A 22,148-nucleotide genomic window follows, 5' to 3' on the forward strand; every position below is an offset into this window, starting at 1 on the left:
AAGGACCATGTCTGTTACCCCCTCCTACTCACCAATGTTTGTCTGAAGTATTAGGGGGTGTTGCCTCATTGGATAGAATTAATTGATTAATACTTTTATCCAATTAGTGTTCCCTCATGCAATTAATCAGCTGGCTGCGGTTAGGTCCGCTCCATCAGTTGGATGAAAGGCAGACAGATGCTTTGGGTTTGCTGTGTGATGAGCAGTGACCTTTCTTGCTTGCGTTCCCTTTCTCTCACTCCCCCTCTCTCTTTTTCTTACTCTCTCTCTCTTTCCTTCCTATTTTCCTTCCTATTTTTCACTTGTCTAGTTTCCTGTCTTTCTATCCCGTTTTCACCATTCTCCAGCAAATTGTTGGAATTCTTGCTGAACACAAGAATTACTAATAGAAAAATGTTCGTTGCAGATAATCCTAACAAAACCAAAACACTTATGGGTTTTGTAGTTCAAAAACACAGAGTTAAACAAAGATAAATTAAACAAAAAAGCGGTGCTATAGGATTTGTTCTTTATTTATTATTTGTACATTGATTTAATATTGATTGTAAAGAGCTATGAAAAATTGACACCAATAATCCACAACAGGTCAAGTAAGGGAAAAAAATCCAACTAAAATAATAATAATATTAATAATGATAATCATCATCATCATTTTGCTGGTTAGTCAATCCTTAAATCTATCAAATAGAAACTATTTCCATACTGAGGCCATGACAACAGTGTCTTTTCTGTTTTACAGGTTCCCTCTTTTCCTGCCTTCAATCCATGATGGAGCTGTCATAATGGCTGAAAAAACACTGTAGGACCTTTTGAAGAATGAACTTTCCAAACCAATGGATTGTTTTGAAGGGCAAAGCTGTCAGAGACCAAACATTATCACTAACAGTAAAATCCTTTGGCCTTTCGTCAGTTCAAGGTTTCTGCTTCAGAAGGTAAAGCCAGCTGTGACTTTTCTAGGAGCTGAACTACTGAAGAGTTTTCTCTTCAGCAAAGTTTAATCAAGTCATTTTTTGGCAGCTTAGTATCAAACCACCTGAAACACACACCAGCTACTGGAGGTGACATGGCTAGAAGTGGAAATGGAAGCACTGCGAGCAGTAATCGATACGAAGTCAAAAATGGATGGAAGCTATCACTCTCAGTCTTCATAGGCATGCTTTTCAATGTCATTCTATGCTTGGCCCCCCTAATTCCTTCAATGATCAGTGAGCCTGTCTAGCAAAGCCTGTTTTTCTTGCTTTCAAAAACCTTGAATAACATTTTCCAAAGTCAATTTGTCCAGCTACTTTCGGTCACATAAACAACATATTAAGAAAAACAAACAATAAAAAAGACCCTATAAGTTGGAGTAAACACTACGAAGAATCAGAATTACTGACAATGTCACAGTGCAAACAGTTACTCTGCAGGTGGTACAACTCCTATATGCTCTCTGACCTGCCCTGTGTTTGGCAGATAACTTCAGATTGATTTCTGATCCCATGGATTAACTTTCAAGCTCTTTCACAAAGACCTTTAAGCGTGTCCTTTTGGAGTTTTATTTCAGATAAAACTACAACAGAAAACCTTCTCTTGTTTGCATGAATCTTTTAAATTACATGTAGACACAGGAAGGATTGTTTTTCTTTTTTTTTTTTAAATCAAAATGGCTCCTTCATGGACATCAGGAGTTTGGACACTACTGGCAGCACTAACTCTACTTAGCTGCAATATTTTTACCTGGTGTGAAGCCTCAAGGACTAGTGGCACAACAACTTCAGGAGAAAGAGACCAAGAGCAAGGACCCTCATCACTTGAACGTGTAAAGAGAGGATGGGTGTGGAACCAGTTCTTTGTCGTGGAGGAGTATACAGGAACAGAGCCTCTATATGTAGGAAAGGTAAGACATTATGACTCATTACATAAATATATGAAAAACCTTGTGAACAGGTGTCAATTCCTTGAACTGTTGGTAGTGAAAAGAAAAAGAAAAGAATGTCTCAGCATGCAGTTAAGATATGGGTAAAACATTTCAGGTAAAATAAAGTATAATACTCTGGATAATGTTCAGGAAAGCTTTAGTGATGTACTGTGGAGGGAGATTAATATGTTGGCAAGCTATGTTGAGGTTAAAGTCAGAGTTTCATAAAGGTAGCTCTCATTTTACCTAGCTAAATCACCATGGTAACATATGCTATATGCAACCTATTCAAGCGAGCACAAAATTGTCATGGTTTCTTTTTAATTTAAAATAAGCTGTAATTCTAATATAGATTATCTGCTTAAGGAAGATGCATTACATATGCAACCATACCTAACTGAATGAAAGTTACAGCTGTAAAGTTACAGCAGTAAGAAACTTTGTAAAGGGCCTAAACTACTGTCTCGCTGGAATTGCAGCTAATAGAACTCAGAAACATTAAAAAACAGATAAGTTCTATTTCTAAGAACAAATAAAATGTATTATGTATTGAACTTTTCCCAAACTAAACTGATCTTCTTATCTCCTTTATTAGGCTGTGAGAGAATGTCAGACCTGAACACACTGATTAACATTTAAATAATTTAAATATTTAAACTATAGAGATGAACATGCAGCAGCTGATATGTTAGGAAAAAATTAAAGATCTTCTGCAAGAATATTCTCTTATCTTTGGATCACCAGTGCTGCATTTTACTGTTATCTTTTTTATACTCTTTAGTGAACTTTATCACCAATTCTTATGATAATGTTACGAGTGTCTGGAGTTGGTGACAAACTTTTAGTGCTGAAGAAGTCAAATGAGGCATCAAATCCCCCCTTTTGTGAGTGTGCATAGAAAGTGATGCCGAAAGTCTGACTTAACAAAGAAAGTCGATAACCTCTGACACCTGTTTCTCTAAGTAAGGTTTCAAGATTTTATCAAGACAAAAAAAAAATACTTGCCAACTTCCTTTGCAGTATACACTTTTTGAGGGACAAATTCCCAATTTGTTGTTAAAATACTCCAGATGCCTTATGTTATCAGGATGAAAGCATTATTTCTAAGAACCTCTCTCAATCACATAAGACTTTTTAATGAGCAATTCAGATCAGTTCCTTTAACCAAATGCTTTTGTTGTCCTTGTGAAACAGGGTAAATAAAGTGGCCAAACATAGATATACAGCAAAACAAACAGGCTTTCAAGGGCAGACATGCACTTATATATGAATTTGCTGTTTGAGGAGCTTAACACATAGTTACTCACCTACGTTATTTTACATGATAATTTATGTGACACCAGCATATCTCCTTTAAAATACTATACTCTACTAAAGCCGTTAAAAGGTATACATATTTTATAGAATAATACATGTTCAATCTAGAGTATACTGTAGACTATTTTGCTGTAATATTTGTGAAAACAAAATAATCAAATGTAACCCCTTCAGCTCACACAGCCATCAGAAAGGCAGTAGCTGGAATCACTGTCAGATCCTTACTCAGTTACTTTAAGTAGACCATGATCGTTGAGTGTTACCATAAGAATTCAAGAGAAGCATTCTCATTGGGCTCGGAAATCAGCTGACAGTTCCTGCAAGCATCCCTATCCTGCCCGAACCTTTACACACAATTGTACACACAAATGACATTTGTAGATTTAAACTAAATATACTGTTTAGGCATCTATGTGTTTGCATTAACTGTCAACTCCTGCATATTTATTCAATTTACATAAAAGAGAAAATGATTTTAGTTCAGGATAAAAGTGTGATTTGGTCAAAGTCAAAGCTCAACTACATTAAAAGCATTTTTGAACGGTCTAATTATGCACCTCTTCTAATCAGTAACCACAAATGCTTCCCTCTGCTCTTTGGCATTTGCTTTGTAAGACAAAGATGCAAAGTGGCCAGAATTGTTGCCAAAATGCATCACTTGAAGCCACTGAATTACTAAACCGACACTAGCACTAAAACCTTGCTTCCAATCAACAGCCATTTCATTGTAGTTGCATTTACTTGTCTTCTTTTTAACCTGCATACAATTACCGAGTTATTGAGATCAAGACCCTGACATTTTGAATGAGGAGCAAGAAATTAAATCCAAGTGGTTTGCTGCTAAGAACTACCTCTGAACAAACTCTAAACAATAATTTCAGCTTTTCTGTAATGCAAACACTGTGGCTATTCAAAACAAAAGTGCTGGACAGACGCGTATGGATTTTCCAATATAATGTAGGAAATATTTTCTTTAATGTTGACTTAAGGTAGGCATATACCTCCCACATGACTCATGCTACTGAAAGGAAGGCACCATTTTTAAAGAACATGAATACTTTGAGCTGTCAGGAGCTTTTTGGCTCCTGTGCAATGTAAGAGTCACTGTGGCTTCCAGACTTCTTTCAGTTCTTGAGCCAGTCTCTCTGAAAACCGTAGCCCACTGGCTTAAAATTGAGTACTTCGATCTCATGCTCCACATAAAAAGCTTTCAGAGATTAGTCTTCAAAGCCAATTTTGCTCAGAAGGTCTCGAACTACAATATTTTTCTTTTCCTCACAGTGTACCAAGTGAATGGAAAAAAAGTCATAGATTACTCAATTACACTTACTTAGTTATAAGTCAAAACAATTACAAATGATTTAGTTGATACTGAATTACTAATTTGTATCACTTTTTTAAAGCTGACTAAAGTCCTTATTAAACTAAAAAAACAAAAGCAAAAAAAAGCAAGGAACTATCTTACCCACCTGTCTTCAAGACATCTAAATCTGATGTTTTTGTCTTATTTTCTGTTCACTAAAAAGTTCCTGCTCTGGGGCTATTACTGTCTGATCACCTTGGGAAAATGCACAAAGACACTCACTTGTCAAACACTAGCCTGTCTGCTACAGTTTGCCTACAACATGTACAAATTCTCACGTTATGCAAAAAAGTATATTAAAAAGTCTTTTTATATTTAATTGTAATGAGCAACTATACCAAAAATAACTAACAATAAATGCTTTGCAAGTACAGTGTAGTTAAAGACAACTTTAAAGACAGTTTAATATTGTTCTTTAATACTCCTTAATACATTGTTAGCCAATTTGTTAAATCATAAATGAAGCCATAAAAATTCTGTGTTTTTTTCTGTCTTTGGTGTTTGTTAACAAAGCCTCTGTACTTAGTGATGACAGCCTCAGCAATGCCCTTCCTTTTGATGTTGAGGACAATGTCTTCACACCAGAAATGTGATCAGTGAATGTCATTTTGTAATGTAATCATAGTTAATGGGTATATGTCAAATGAAATCAGTTTGTTATCATGTCAGTAGCAAGTGTGCATTTATTAATATTTTCACTTTTTTTTTCCATTTCGTCTCATTCACATCCCATTCATCAGCTGTTGCTCATATGATCCTCAGTGACTTGATGAGAGTGGACACCGCGTATGATTCGATTGCTTTACGTAGGACGTGATATGAAAAGACAGAACATTAAAGCAGACAGAATGAGACACGGTGATGCATCAATCATGAAATCCCCTTGTTTCTAATCAGTTAGACATGGCAATTGACCAGCTAATATTGCATCTGCATATATTGATCTCTCTTTTCTTACAAATGAATGGAGATGTTCTTTGTACCAGAGCCTGGTCTTACAGAATAATTATCCTTTGATCAGTATTTTTCTGCAATTGTGAATGTGATGAATTCCTGCTGGCAAAACCAATGCAATCCAAACAATGCAACAGGCAGCACTGTCTGTCTGCTGGTAGAGCAAGAGACAGAATAAAGCTGAGTGACATATGAGAAAAGGAAGGAAGCGAGAGGAAGGCTTCAAAGGGAGACTGGAAAACAAGAGCCTTCATACACTGACTGGTGATTCATTAAAAGGACAGGGTGCCAGGGAAGACAGTGAGCTGATATAAAGGAGCTTAAGGGAAGAGCTTGAGGGAATGATGCAGCAGGAGGGAGAAAAGAGATGATTTTATTAATAAAATTATCAAGTTATTGCATTTCATGTCACAAGGGCAGCGGCCAGTGCTATTTATGGCGTGCGTAAGTGTGGATGTGATTGTCTGGGTGTTAATACATGCTCAAACACAAAGTACCCTGGCTGGATTTTTGGTATCGAAACTATAATTTAAGCTATGAAGGATTAGAGCCAAGCATTGGCCCTCTGCATTGTATAATTGTGCATCTTGCTTTGCCCCGACACAGCAAAGTTGACAAATTTGCTTTTTTTTCCACACTGTGGTTACTGCCAGTGAAGTCACTTTTCTAGTAAGATGGTCACTTACATGCAGTTGATCTGGAAGATTTTATCTGTGTATTTAGATAAATACCAGTTGTGTACTTTAATGATCTAAAACGCATGCATTTTCCTAGCTCTTTTTCAAAGCTCTGTACGGTGATAAAAGGAAGGGAACTTGGGGAAAGAGAATTGCTGTAGAGCACAGGTAATCCTAAATGGCTGTTGTTAAAGGAAGTTGACAGGGGAAATGATACATTCTTCATCTACTCTGGGTTTTTCTTGGTAGTTTTTTTCTCTTCTATATTGACAAATGCTGTCAGAAGTAAATCCATTGTGAGGGTGAATGTGTACGAGGTGGACAATTTCTGCAGCGTGTGCACACATTCTATGCTCACTATAGTAACGTGTACAGTTTCAGTGTTGTCTTTATGTCTTTTCAATTTTCTCTGAACTTTGGGTCTATATCTGAGATGAGTTTTTGCATACTGTCTCAGCAAAAGTGATAAAGTGGTTGTTACAGTCCATGTCACACTTCAAGGTGCTTCTTATCCCGTTTTAATTCTTAACCCCAATTAAACAAATTGGCTTTTTTAAAATAAATATTTTTCTCATACATCATTTGTCTTTCTGAAAATTATTAATTTGATTTATGGTGTATCAAATTCTGTGTCTGATTTTGGTTGCAGCAGGTTTGTTGGACATAAAGTAAAATCCATTTAAATGGTAAAAAGCAAAAGAGGCTTTTGCTTTTTTTTGATTTATCTGTTTTCTGATATTTTGTAATAATCAGAAATGTGTTTGAATAAAACACTGAGTTTTTTAAGTGAGTTTGTTTAAGCTTTAAGTGTTATCAAAACATTCTTGAACGATAACAAAAAATCATTTTAATTCATTTATTTGTTTATTTTATTTAATTAGATGATTTTCTTTTACTACTGAACAATCCCCTCACTAGTGTCTGCTTTACCACTGCCTTAGCTTGCATTTAGAGAGATTACAACTCAATGGTCTTTGAAATCCATCTATAAGATAAGAAAGTCATTGGAGAGACAGCTGATTATATTTCTTCTCTTTTGCTGTAACCTTTCTCTTGGACACATGCATATATACATACCAGGTTTATGTCACTTATCTGGTTTATTTATTTATTTTTAAATAAGGTCCTAAATTGTCTGTGTAGGTTCTCAGTCATCCAGGTCACGGTAATCTAAGGCACTTGAAAAGAAAAATGTCTGGACTTCCTTAAGTTTCTAGAAGATGTTTCACCTCTCATCCAAGAAGCTTCTTCACTTCTAAGAGCAATTGGTGGAGAGTCCCAGGTATTTAAGCCCTATGGGAGTTGCCCCTTAAAAGGACCGTTGACGCACTATTGACCATGTGCCACATCACATGAGCTAAGGTGTGAAAAAGGGTGTGGGTCATTATCAGGAGAGGTTTCGGGTAAAACCTTGCCACACTCTAGCATGTGACTATTGAGATCAAATCATGCAAGATGTAAGTTGGCGTTAAGGCGCCTGGGAAGGGATCTCAAAACTAGATTATAGGTGGTAGACAGTTGGTGTTGTTAGCCACCCCTTCTGTTCATAGATGGTCATTCACAATGGACAAAGATGGCTTCTTTCACATCTCTTTCAAACCATCTGTCTTCTCCATCCAAAACGTGAACATTGATCGAAAGGTCCTAAATTATATTAACACATTATGACAATGTTTTCTCTTTGATGTCTAGATATTCATTCTCTGTTTCTGTCTAAGCTTCTGCAGGTTTGCCTCCGTAACTGTAATTCAGAACATCACTTTTACATTTTAACTTCTTTCTGCGACTTTTTTCTTCCTTTTTCCTAGTCCACTGTGCTACTATTTTCTATCCATTCTCATCGCAGGTTCTGTCCTTGGTATGTATCCTTCCTTCCCCATAGCTATCCCCACCTAGACTGTCTCTGATACCTTGTCACCTTCTTAACACTTTGAAGCTTTTAAGATCAGAAGCTTTACAAGCTGTAGTGAAATGTGGCATGCCTAGTCCAGATTACACAGACTTAAATATAAGACAATTTGCTTCGTCTTTGAAATCTTCAATAAACTAAAGCTTCAGTGCAGCTCACATTTTTCTATCTTCACTGTAATGAAAATGCTACTCCATGTCTATTCTATTCTATTCTATTCTATTCTATTCTATTCTATTCTATTTTGCTACTTAAAATATGGTTTGGAGACAGTGACACTGACAAAAAGACAGAAGACCAAGTTGTAGTTGGAAGAGCTGACGATTTTCATTGGGAGTGACCAGGAGAGACAAGATTAGGAACGTATATATCAGAGGAAATGGTAAATTGACTGATTCTTATATAGCGCTTTTCTACTCTCCTCGAGCACTCAAGGCACATTTTAATATGCCACATTCACCCACTCATACAAACACTTTTTTCTATGCTGAAGTGCTTTCTATCGAACATTCACATACATTTATACTTCGATGGATGCATCAGAGAGATTAGGGTTAGTATCTTCCCCAAGGATATTTGGCATGCAGACTGGTACAGCCAGACCTTTAACCTTCCTATTCTTAGATGATGTGCTCTACCTCCTGAGCTACAGCCAGGAACAGCTATAGGTTGACCATTTTGGAGATGAAATTAGAGAAACAAGGCTGAGATGGTTTGGAGGTACGGGGGAGGGATAGTAGACAAAGGATCTTGAGTACACAGCTGTCACTCAGAAAGAAAAGAAGAAGACCACACAGAAGATTTATGGATGTAGTGAAGGAGGACATGCAAAAGGTTGGCTTGACAAATGAAGATGTTAGGGATAGGAGATTGAAGCAGATGATCTGCTGTGACTCTTAAAGGGGCCGACCAAAAGAAGAAGAAATAAAAGGGGTCGCCACAGCGTGTAGTTTTTTTTTTTACACATTATTTTTATTGACAGTCCTGTATATTTTTTACAAAACATTCAGACCCCCAACAAGCACAGAGCAGGCTAGCACAGGCTAGCAAACAAAAAAAAGACATATCCCTTTGTGGTACAATCAGATTAAATAGGTGAATTACAGCAATGAAACATGGTACCAGAAATTATAATATTTTTCCATTTAAGTAAAGGTCCCATTTTTTCCAGTATTTCTCAAATTTATCGGCAGCCAGTCTTAGTGAAAAAGTCAGTCTCTCCATTGTGTAAATTTCCTTGATAATGCCTATCCAGTCCAAGAATGACGGTGGATCAGCGTTTAGCCATTTGCAAGTTATGGCTTTCTTTGCACCAGCCAATAATATCAATAAAAGATATTTGTCTGAATTCCTCAGTCCTTGTGGCAAATCACATAGATAAAACACAGTGAAATCAGGGGCCAGGTTCAAGCCCATCATGGTATTGACTTCTTTGATCACTACTAGCCAATAGGGGACAATCTTAGCACATTCCCAAAAAATATGAAAATGTCCTGCAGATACACCTCCACAGTTCCTCCAACACTGAGTCTTGTCGGGGTATTTACTTTGTTTACTCTTAGCATTAGGCGTGACAAAAAAACGCACAGCCTTACATATATTGAACCAGTTGTCGTCATGTATTATTATTTCAGCCTCTTTTTCCCATCTAGCTTTGATATACGTTGTGTCATTATTCCTACATGTGTGTAAACATTTGTATAATCTGGATATCTGTTTCTTTGGTGCATTCCCCTTACAAGAGTCAAGGAAGATTTTAACCAAGCCCGTGTCCTCCTCTTCTAGGAATTTTATGTTTCAAGGTTCAAGGTTCTTTATTTGTCACATGCATAGTTATACAAGTATAAGACACAGTGAAATGTAGCCTGACACGCTCCTTGACATGTGCAAAAATGGGGGGGGGGGGGGCACTGTCGAGCCTAGGCGGAGTAGTTGAACGCAGATTCACTGAGCGCTCAACACAGACAGCATCGTCAGAAGGAAAGTTGATAAAATAAATAAAAAATTTTGTATTGTTCGATACATATGCGTACCGAACCGAAAGCACTGTATCGAACGGTTCAATATCGATACGAATATCGTTGCACCCCTAATAAATATAAATATATATATATATATATATATATATATATATATATATATATATATATATATATATATATAATCGTAATGGTGCCTCAGCTGGAGGTATCTAAAGAAATCCTGTCTTTCCAAGTAAGAACTTCTCTGGAGTTGCTGGTAGTCTTTTAGTACATTTTTATCTGTAATCTTCCAGTAGCCTGTTATACCCTTATGTGACCACTGTATAAATCTCTTATCCATGTTTGCAGGTGCAAAATCCGAATCATAAGCAGGCCATCGTAACGTCCGGGCACTTTTTTTTAGTTTTCTCATATTTGAGTATCCTATGCCATATTTCTATGGGCACTTTCTTTAGTGCCGGGAGCAGGTCTGCATCTATATGTCTTTTAATGAGTGGTTGATCTCCAAGCAGTGATTGAAGTGGGGTCTCACAGTAGGATTGATATATCTCCTTCCATTTAGCCTTACACATTAGATCACACCACCCAATCATCACTTGTAACTGTGCAGCCCTATAATAGTCCTCAAGACACGGCAGAGCGAGTCCACCTTTGTCCATTTGCAGTTGTAACGTCTGAAATTTTATTCTTGGTTTTTGTTTGGCCCAAATAAAATTAGAGATCATCCTATTCCAATCGTTAAATTGCTTGGAGGGTAGGTGTATAGGCAGCGCCTTGAACAAATAGAGAAGCTTTGGCAAAAGATTCATTTTTATTATATCTATCCGATTATGCATATTCATTGGCAATAAATACCAGCGCTGTAGGTCTGCCTTAATTTCTGATGTCAGTGGGACATAATTGCATTCGTAGAGGTCGGATAGATCCGTGGGTATATGGATTCCTAGATATTTTATAGAGGTGTTACTCCAGTTAAACTTGGCTATCTTTTGAATGTCTTGTGATGGGCGGTAATTATATAAGAGAATCTGAGTTTTCTGTAAATTTAATTTATATCCGGAATATATGCCAAATTTTTTCAATAATGAAAAAAGATTAGGCAGACTGATTTCCGGGTTAGTTAGCGTTATGAGAACATCGTCAGCATACAGACCATCTTTATACATTATATTGTTAATTAGTACACCTCTAATGTCTTTAGATTCCCTGATAGCTTGCGCCAGGGGCTCAATGAATAGCGCAAAGATAGTGGCACTGAGATGGCATCCATGACGGCAGCCTCTTTCTAGTTGTAGTGTATCTGTTAAATCACCATTAATTTTAATCCTGGCAGTGGGTGAGTTATATAGAGACTGTAAGCATCTGATGATTTGGCTGTTAAAACCGAATCTCTCTAAGGCCAAATAAAGATAATTCCAGCACACAGAGTCAAACGCCTTTTCAGCATCAAGACTAACAGCTACTGATTCGATATTTTTCATTTTATTTATTAGATGGAGAGCCCGCCTCACATTATCATGAGTTTGCCTATTTCGAACAAAACCTGTTTGATCTGTATCCATTAGTTCTGAAGTTATAAATTCCAACTGTTTAGCTAATATTGTTGCAAATATCCTACAGTCGATATTCAAGACTGATACGGGTCTATAGGAACCACATTCCGTTCTATTTTTACCCGGTTTGGGAATTGCTGAAATAACTGCTCGTTTCCAGGATGGTGGTATCTCACCCCCTGTAAGCACATGGTTAAAGCAATCCCTCAGCAGAGGGGTTACTAGATCTCTGAAATGTTTATACCACTCTGCCGGGTAGCCATCCTCACCGGCCATCTTATTACCTTTCAATTTTGAAATGGCCTTGTTAATCTCCTCCGCAGTTATTGTTTGTGTTAATCTTTTATTTTGTTCTGTTCCTATCGACGGTAAATCAAGTGAAGAAAGAAATACATTAACAGAGGGCACATCTATCCTGTGTGGTTCTGCGTACAGTCGGGTATAATAGGTCAGAAAAGATTCTTTTATGCTTTTCATGTCATGACATATCTTATCATTTGCTGGGTTTTTAATTTTCTGAATAAATCTGTCAGCCTGCTGTTTCCGTATCCTCCAAGCAAGGAGTCTCTTAGATTTGGGACCATTTTCATAATAATTCTGCTTAATGAATTTAGCCCTTTTTTCTATTTGGTCATCATATAACCTATTTAATATCTGTTGTATTTCTTTAATTTGTGATAACGTGTCATCATTGTTACTTTTCATATGTTCTGATTCTAGGTGTTTCAGTAGTAAGGTCTTTTAGATACTTCTGTTTTTCCTTTTTTTGTATGAGGACCACAAAATTAGCTTCCCTCTAAGAACTGCCTTCGCTGCATCCCATAAAATACTAGGAGAAACATCACCATTGTTATTGTAGTCCATGTATTCCTTAAATTCTTATTTTACAAACTTTTCAAATTCTACATCATTTAGTAGACTAGTATTAAGCCTCCATAAAGTCTCTTTGCGATCTGAATCCAAATGGAGTGTCAGGTACACCCCTGCATGGTCCGAAATATCTCTCACCCTTATATCACAATTTATAATTCTATGCTTATCAAAGTGTGACATAAAAAAAATAGTCCAGTCTTGAATACATATGGTGGGAATGTAAAAAAAAAGTATATTTCTTTTCCAGTGAGTGTGCATCCCTCCACACGTCAACCAACCCCAATTCCTTAAGCATTCTTTTAACATATACTGCTTCTGGTTGTAACAATTTAGTTTTGCTGGACGTGTCCAGAAACGGATTCAAGTGAATATTCCAATCTCCACCGCATATTAATATACCTGATGTTTCTGTTGCAATTAATTCCGAAAGGGTCCTGATTACATGTTTATCAGTCCCTGGTGGTCTGTACACGTTAAACAATGTAACTTCCTTGTGATCTATGTACCCTTTAACCAGTATATAACGCCCCTCCTTATCTCTGATTTGTGAGGAAAGTTGGAAATGTACTTTGTCACACAATAAGATGGCCACTCCTCTAGAATGTTTTTTTATATGCAAGGAATAATACACATTTTTAAACCCCATTTTACACAATTTTTTGTGCTCGATGGCAAAAAGATGTGTTTCTTGCCAGTAAATTATATCTTGTTTTTCTCGCTTCATTTTAGCAAGAGCTTTGTTTCTTTTAATGGGGTTATGTAAACCATTAACATTAACTGTAATTACCTTATATTGTTGTCTGATCTCCATCAGCAAAAGGAAAATACACAATACCTGTAAATCTGTGCTCTGTGCTCTGAAAAGAAAAGGGGGTCTACAGAACAAAGGAACAACGTACCTGAACAAATAACATATATGACTTCCAATTATGAAGTGTACGTCCAACTTCAAAACAAAGAGGAGAGTCCCTAAAGTCCCAGAGAGCCCCTCGTAGTGCTGCTTGGTGAGCTCCGCTCATCATAGCAGCGCTCTTGGAGAAAGCTGTTAGCATCCCAAACTGCGGTCAAACCTATCACTCTTATTTTACACAGGAAAACTGCAGTCTTAAGTGCGGAAAATTTTTTTTTAGGTTTTACTATCCATGCACTTGGATCTCTGGAGCTTTTCCTGGATGTATTTCAGGGCGATTGTGGCTCAAGAGTTAGGTGTTTGTCTTGTAATTGGAAGGTTGCTGTTTCGAGCCCCGGCTCGGACAGTCTCGGTCATTGTGTCCTTGGGCAAGACACTTCACCTACCGCCTACTGGTGATGGCCAGAGGGGCCGATGGCGCAATATGGCAGCCTCGCCTCTGTCAGTCTGCCCCAGGGCAGCTGTGGCTACAACTGTAGCTTGCCTCCACTAGTGTATGAATGTGAGAGTGAATGAATAGTGGAATTGTAAAGCGCTTTGAGGGGTCCGAAAAGCGCTATATAAATGCAATCCATTATTATTATTATTATTATTTCATCCGTTCCTCCCGGGTCCGCCGCGGCGCTCCGCTTGCGCTTTCCCATCAACTTCCTCTTCTCCAGGTCGTCGGCTGCGTCTTGCGCGTTGTTGTAAATCATGGGCCCGTTTTCATAAAACACACGCAGTCTCGACGGATACAGTGTTTGGAAGCGGAGCCCCTTCTCTTTTAAAATCCTCCTGATCGTGTTGTATGCTTTGCGTTTCGCTAAAATGTCACTAGGATAGTCTTGGTCGAAATACACACGTCTGCCCTTCAGCAGTATTTCTTTTTTGGTCCACGCAGACCGGAGAACCAAGTCCTTGGTGTTGTATTCCAAAAAATGAATCACGACGGACCTGGGGTTGGAGCCCGGAGGTGGCTTGGGGCCGAGTGAGCGGTGGCACCGCTGTATGCCCAGATTGATGTCGGGGAGGGACAGTTCATTCTTTATAAAATTTTCCATGAATTCGAGCATGTTGTCCCCTTCTTCACCCTCTGGTATCCCGTGAACACGTATGTTATTCCTGCGAGACCGGGCTTCCAGGTCGGACAGACGTGTCTGGAGGTCTTCTTGTAACTGGAGAGTATGGCCGAGCCCATCTTTAAGGTCGACTGTGACCTCCTCAACCTCGGTTACTCTCTGTTCGACCTCCTCGATCCTGCTTCTTACCTCTTTCATGTCCGTGACAATTTCGTTGAACCGTTGCCCCACTTCTTTCCTAAACTCCGACATTTCTGTTTTCACAAGTCCAGTTTTTTCCGCTATTTCACTTTTTAAATTATCCTGGACTTTTTTAAGCTCAGCAAGAATGCTAGCTTCAATTGCCTCCATAGCTCCGAGTAGCTGTAGCTTGCTAGCACCGTCAACTTCTTTCGGTGAAAAAACTCCTTCCTCCGCACTTTCTTGCCGAATTCCTCTTGTCTTTCTCTTGTTACCCCCTGGCATACTACTATGAATATTCTTAGTTGTGTTATAATATGTCAGTTTTCAAGGGGTAACCGCCCGGGAGCTGAAAGATTATGCTGCAACCAGCTTCCCCACCATCCGGAAGTCCCCAGTTTCACATGTTTGATCTGGTAGATTTGTACACCAGATGCCCCTCCAACCTCATAAAAACTTAAAATAGCTGACTAAATGTGAAGGAAACTTTCAGTCACTGCATGTGAGTCATATGTCATCCCCTTCAGTAGGTTAGCCTATAGTGACAGCTAGACACTTTGTTATGACCTAAAGGTGAGTCTGACAAGACATCAACAACCTCACTGTCCTCTTAGTCAACCCACAGGCCTGCACTGTAAATCCTAAAGCATGGCTGACTCTTGCTAGCATCAAGTTTAGCATAAAGCCAGAAACCAAATTAATACTGTTTAGCTGCAGTGATAGGATGATATATTTTTTAGTAAGTTTATAGAAAGGGTTCAGATAATTGGTATTGTAGTTTATATCCCTACATTATATTTACTTTGGAAATTTGGTCATTGTGTAATGACCAATAATCCTTCTTTTACATTTTTTAAAGGAACCTAATATTTTGACATGAACAAAGTGTTATTAATAAAAAAAAAAACTCCAATCCCACTTTTGACGGCTGTAAATTTCCTGATTAATTGAATAATCAGACCGATCATGTCTTGAAGACCTCATATTGCCCCAACAGAGCACTTTGCTCTACACTGCAGGCTTACTTGTGGTTCCATTCTTCCAGTAGAATGGGAGAGTGTTTAGCTTAGAGGCGCCTCTCTTTTGTGGAACGAGCTCCCAGGTTGGATTCAGGAGAGAGTAACCTTTTCTACTTTTAAGATTAGCTTAATTCCTTTTTGAAAAACCATATTGTTATGGCTGTATCAGGTGATCCTGAGTCCCCACTTAGTTATGGGAGCTTCCGATGATGAGTGTCTTCTTTGCTCAAGTTTTTTCATTCACTCATGTTTATGCACCAATCATTAATTTAATCATTAGTTATTATTAATTTTTTGCTCTCTTCCACAGTATGTCTTTTGTCCTGTCATCCTCCCCTCACCCCAACTGGTCATGGCAGATGGCTGTCCCTCCCTGAGCATGGTTTTGATGGAGGTTTCTTTCTGTTAAAATTTTGTTTTTTCTTCTCACTGTCCCCAAATGCTAGTTTATAGAGATGTCTGATTATTGCACGGTCTTTTCCTTACAATATAAAGTAGCTTGAGGCAACAGTTGTTGTGATTTGGTGCTATTTAAATAAAACTGAATTCAATTGAATTGAAATGTGGAAAAGAAGTGCACTGCCCATGGGGAGGAAAAAAATACAAACCCTACATTTTCCACAGCATAAAAGTCTTCTCTGTTGTGCTATGTCCTCAGTATGTCCAAAATGCTCATAGCTTCATCAGCTTTATATTAACTAATTGAAGGGAATTAGACTACCGGTGTGATTTCCATATGCTAGTATGGACTAGTGAAAATCTATAAGGAAGCTACACAGTTTGATAATTAGCTTTCTACAGTGAAGCAATGACATCAAAGAGTAGAGTTCCTTTAGTACTGATTTGAAATATATGTTGTTTTTCTTGGTGTGTATTAGTATTTTTTGATAATGTCTATACCAGTGACCTAGCAAATAAAAGAAATAGCACACCTTGTCCAAATGTGGAGAATCTATTTCCCCCCAAAAGTGTCAGGAATATCGTTTAAAGATTTTAGGAAAAAACATCTATAATGTCATGCTCAGCAGGTGTACAGGATGTGCGTCTTTCCCATCTTCTTCTTTGAAATTTGTTGTGCACTTTTGCACCCCCGGTTATTTTTTGTGAGTGACATCCTGACTCTGACCTTTAGTTTGCAGAGAACAACTTAGCTAAGCGTAGTGCATGTGTGTGTGTCTGTGTGTGTGTTTTTCAAGCTGCCAACTTGAATCACTCCAGTGAGGATAGACTGACAGAAGGATGGGTATAGCCAGCCTGAGGGGAGAGAAATTGCATCATTCCTCCAGAATGATGATCCATGTATGTGTGTGTGTGTGTGTGTGTGTGTGTGTGTGTGTGTGTGTGTGTGTGTGTGTGCCCCCACATGAGTGTATGTTTGTTCGTGTCTATGTGTGCAAGAAAAAAGGAAAAAAAAGCTCATAGGACTTCTTTATAACATCTTATAATCATCTAGGGTTCCCCCTCCTAGGACCTGGCATCCACATATGTGGACATCTCATTTTGGGTTATTTAGACCAAAATACTCAATTTTGCTCTACAAGGGCCTGATATCGACTTACGAGGACATTATACTGCCTATGATCTATCGAAATTTTAAACAAATGTCCTCACATGTGGCTCTTATTTTTCTTAGAAACAAAAATCAGGTATAAATAAAAATCCAGTAATTCTTTGTTTATACATTCATCTGGCCCCAATCAGCCCAAATATCAAAGAGAAATTAAAAATGCATGCCGTGGAAGAGTTCGGGTCTTAGGAGGTTAAGCAACCTTGGTGATGTAAATAAGTCTCTGCACCTAATTGATGTAGAAAAATTATGCTTTTAAAAATCTTTTTGACATAGTAAACCTAAACCAAACCAAGCAATATTTTTACCTAAACTTAACCAGACAGAGAATTTAGACTGAAGTGAACACTGAGAGAATGTAAAGCCTAAGTTTGATTTTAAACTGGATTTTAATTCTAGACTCTGAGAGCGTGTCCACATGTAAAATAATGTACTCTGATATTAGCCACTTTTAGACATTTCAAAGTCCTGTTGTAAGAAACATTCTAAGCTAATGTACGTAACAATCCCAGGTACAGTGAGGGAAATAATTATTTGATCATCTGCGGAATTTGTAAGTTCCCTCACTTGCAAAGAAACGAAATTTATGATAGTTTAATTTTAGTATAAAAAGACAAAATATCAACCATGCACCACACGGGTTAAAGTCAATAAATAAATAAATCGTGGTTTTTTTTGTTTGCTTGTTTTTCATTCCAACTTCTGCAATGCTATGGACCAGAGAGCTGTCAAAGGACATCAGGGACAAAACTGTCCCTGCATGTTTTGTCCCAGTCAGGGACAAAACATGCAGGGACTGTGTAGGCTTGTGTTATCGCCTACACAAACAGCTTTTTAGCAATCAGTAGACCACCATCGGTGACGGATTGAAATCTTGCAGCGCCCACAAGTTCCTCCCTGCTCAAGAAGGCACAGATAGAGGCTGGTCTTAAGTTTGCCAGTGAGCATCTAAATGATTCAGAATATATTTTGGAGAAAGTGTTGTGGTCAGATGAAGCCAAAATCAAGCTGTTTGTCATCAGTTTGACCTTGTGTATTTAAAGAAAGAAAAACGCTAAGTATGACCCACAGAAGATCATCACCACATTCAACCACCAAGGTGGAAACATTTCAAGATGAGCCTACCGGACAATTTCACTGCATTGAGGGGTTAGGGGATGGGGCAATGTAAAATCTTGGAGGAGAATCTCCTTCCCTAAGACAAAACAATGAAAGTTGGTCTTCTAGAATAGAATGACCCAAAGCATACTGCCAGGCAACGAAAGAGAGGTAAAAGAAGAAGTGCAACGAAGAAGTTTTAAGGTCATGGAGTGGCCTGGCCAGTCTCCAGAACTCAATCCTATACAAAATCTGTGGAGGGAGCTGAAGCTTTGAGTTCCCAAGTGACAGCCAAGAAAGGGGTTAAGAGTTAAGGGAGCTAAGAGAGATCCATTTAGTCAAGAGATGGAGAGTGTGATTTTGCCATGTTACCTTCTTACCATTTTTCCCCTATTTGTCACATTTTATAAAGAGTAAACACTGTGGTTTCAGGAATTCTGACATAGGTCATTATAAAAATGCTTTCATGGTTTGTTTGTTTTTTAGATTTAATTGCAGGACTTGTTGTGCCAACATTTGTGGAACTGAATGAACACAAGATGGCAACACTTCACACATGCATTTCTCTCCTGAGATTCTAATTTAGAAATTCAGGAGGAGGTTTAGTCTGGAGGAAACATATCAAGTGGTGGAAGCGTGTGCTCACTTTTATTGGATAACTTTCACAGTCTGGACCAATGAAACTTTTATTTTCCTTTTTTTCTTTTTTATTATAACTGAAATATTGATACCGCCAAAGTATCCAGCAGTATATTTCCACTGACTGTCCATGTATTTGTCTTCAGGAAGATTCAGAATGGGGAGAATAGGCAAAAACAGACAGATAAAAAAGAAGGAGAAAATGGATGATGGAAGCAATATCAAGGCACAGGCTTGCATTATTCCTCGGTTTTACGACAAATACTTAATGAAAATCCCTGCAAGGGTGATAGAGGCCTGTATTTAATTAAGCCTTTATAAAAAATTAACCAGGGAGGCCAGGGCGATTTCCCCTCTCCTCTGGTCTGTTGAGTAGATTGAACCACAGTTACACTGCATAGACAGCTCTGAATTATAATTTTAGATAGAAGGTGAGTGAGAGGGAGAGGGAGCAGGAGCAAGCAGGTCTAATGCTCACTAAAGAGCCAAAGGGGAGTTTAGGATGGGGGACCAATGCATCTCCTATTGCTACCCCTGGAATGTCTTCTAATCACATTAGGGGAAACTATAGCTCTGATTTATAAGGGCTCTTTTAAGTTCACTTTTCAGCCACAGCACCTCCATGTCTCTACATTTAAGAGTCTTTGAATGACTTTGATCTCCTAATTTGGGCGTCACATCCTGTGAAGGGCACAATGTGCAGAACAGGTGTAAATCATCACAGGAACTCTGGTGTCTTTTTTTTTTTCACCACACTGATGATGGCTAGTCTGCAGGGAGTAGTTAGAAGGACTTGAATTGGATTTACCACCCTAAGAGAAGAAAAGTCAATGGATGAATAAAATACACATATTTCTTATGGTCATGGTTGATGACCAAATATCATTTGGGGGTTGTCCATTTTTAACCCTTTTCTCAGCAGTTAAAACAAAATCATAAAAATAAGATACCTGGCAAATATGTGACAGAATAATCTCAACTTGGACAAGGATCACTTCAGATATTTTTTCTAAACTTTCAACAGTTTCTAATACTTTGAGGTGTCATCGAGTGTGGTGTGTCAGCCATGTGATAACAAGTGCTTAAACAGGACTGTAATCCCTGTCGTGGTTCAAGCACAGTTTTGCAGTTTGATTTGGTTGGCCCCGATCGTCAGACTGCTAGGACGGGGTGAGCAGATTTTGCCTGAGGTTCACAGATAGCTTTGTTGTCTGTATCAAAATGTTCAGTTAAAGTAGAAAGGTTTGAATTAGCCTGCGTTCAAATGCACTCCAACAAAACAGTACTTGATTGCAATCTGAATAAATTAATACAACACTCGTAAAGTAATAGCTAATAAAAGGAAAACAACAGCAGTAGCAAGTTCATTACATTAAAGTGGATTTCTTTTCAACTCAGAGTTTTTAATATATAAATAAATGTAATATTTACATATTAAAAAGTTAATCAGTTTTTGTGTTTTAAACAAATTATGACTTTTATAAGCATTCAGCTAACATTGAATGGTACCCAAATCATTCAGGTTTGGGTACTAACAATGACTATTAGTGCCCAAACCTTAATAGAACCTTAATAGAAAACTATACTTTTGATAATATAACTAGTTGTTATGGAGAAAACAAAATAAACATTGATTCAATGAATTATTGTCGATCGTGGCTCAAGAGTTGGGAGTTCGCCTTGTAATCGGAAGGTTGCCGGTTCGAGCCCCGGCTTGGACAGTCTTGGTCGGTGTGTCCTTGGGCAAGACACTTCACCCGTTGCCTACTGGTGGTGGTTAGAGGGCCCGGTGGCGCCAGTGTCCGGCAGCCTTGCCTCTGTCAGTGTGCCCCAGGGTGGCTGTGGCTACACTGTAGCTTGCCATCACCTGTGTGTGAATGGGTGGATGACTGGTTGTGTAAAGCGCTTTGGGGTCCTTAGGGACTAATAAAGCGCTATACAAATACAGGCCATTTACCATTTACCATCATCAATATGCAACTTGATCATGACACTAACAAAACATTTTTTAGAAATTTTACGGTACGTACCACATTGCATAGTCGTAAAAGATGGAATGCATGTGTGTGTTTTATTGAAGTCATCATTCTCAAAACTGCTCTGTTTTTTTTTACAGATCCATACAGACTCTGATGATGGTGAGGGCAACATCAAATATACTATCTCTGGAGAAGGAGCTGGATCCATCTTCATCATTGATGAGCTTACAGGAGACATACATGCCACAGAGAGACTAGACCGAGAGGAAAAGGCTTTTTACACTCTTAGGGCTCAGGCCCGGGACCGGCTCTCTAATGATCCCCTTGAGCCAGAGTCAGAGTTTGTCATCAAGGTCCAGGACATCAATGACAGTGAACCCAAGTTCTTGGAAGGACCCTATATTGGCAGCGTGGCAGAGTTGTCACCCATAGGTAAGCTGGAAAATGTCTAGCGCAGTCAGACAAGAACCATTTGGATAACTGTTTGAGGCTCTGTACATAGCAAAGCCCAAGGGTGCCTGTAATGTATGGAATTGCAAGTTTTACTGCAGCTATTTTCATGATACATAAGTAGGGTGTGTGAGCTTTTTTTATGGGCTCAAGGGAAGGCGTAAAGTGCCAGAAAGAGCAATATGTTAAAATTCTCCTCCACAAGAGAGATGGATATATGAAAAAGCAGACATGTAAGATAGCTATGTTAAATGAAAATGGATTTGGAGTCACTGAATTTACTCTCGATAGTAGGAAGTAGAAAATGAAAGAAACAGTGCAGGCATATAAAGAAAGTAGAGGCAAACAAATTGCATTACTCCCAGATAAGCTGTGTTCTAACACTGTTTTGAGGCAAATGATAAAAGGAAGAACAAGAGGGAAAGAGCAACATAGGAACGGTGCTCCAGGAGTGCGGTTAATGGAGAGAGTACACTGTCAGTAAAAATGACACTACAATACTTTAAATCCTAACGTGTTTTTATTGTGACCGAGTATATTAGCAGCAATCCATGGCTGCTTCAAACTATTTGCAAAATGGAAAAGACAGGTGAATGAGGGTGTCAAGGGCTTCATTAGCGTGGTATTAATGTCAAAGACAGCTGATATTCAATAGACAAAATTTTGTTTAGCTGCTAAGCAATATCACCATATTTACTCCAAAGGGTTTGTGCGATA

At 38.3% G+C, this 22,148-nt stretch overlaps 2 protein-coding genes across 6 annotated transcripts in view; both read left to right on the forward strand.

Moving 5' to 3' along the window:
• The window catches only part of LOC309706849 (uncharacterized protein), a 464,381-nt gene that overhangs the window by 162,426 nt on the left and 279,807 nt on the right, over positions 1 to 22,148 (forward strand). The window lies entirely within an intron of this gene.
• Positions 1 to 22,148, forward strand: part of cdh22 (cadherin 22) — a 193,406-nt gene that overhangs the window by 102,652 nt on the left and 68,606 nt on the right. For all 5 annotated transcript variants that reach the window (XM_082533757.1, XM_082533756.1, XM_082533755.1 and 2 more), the window contains 2 exons: positions 740 to 1,879; positions 21,119 to 21,413. In XM_082533757.1, the coding sequence (XP_082389883.1) occupies positions 1,646 to 1,879; positions 21,119 to 21,413 (529 nt within the window). In that variant the 5' untranslated portion in view covers positions 740 to 1,645. The remainder of the gene's footprint in view (positions 1 to 739; positions 1,880 to 21,118; positions 21,414 to 22,148) is intronic.

The sequence above is a fragment of the Aulonocara stuartgranti genome, assembly GCF_965226115.1.
Source record: "Aulonocara stuartgranti genome assembly, chromosome: 5".
Classification (NCBI taxonomy): Eukaryota; Metazoa; Chordata; class Actinopteri; order Cichliformes; family Cichlidae; genus Aulonocara; species Aulonocara stuartgranti.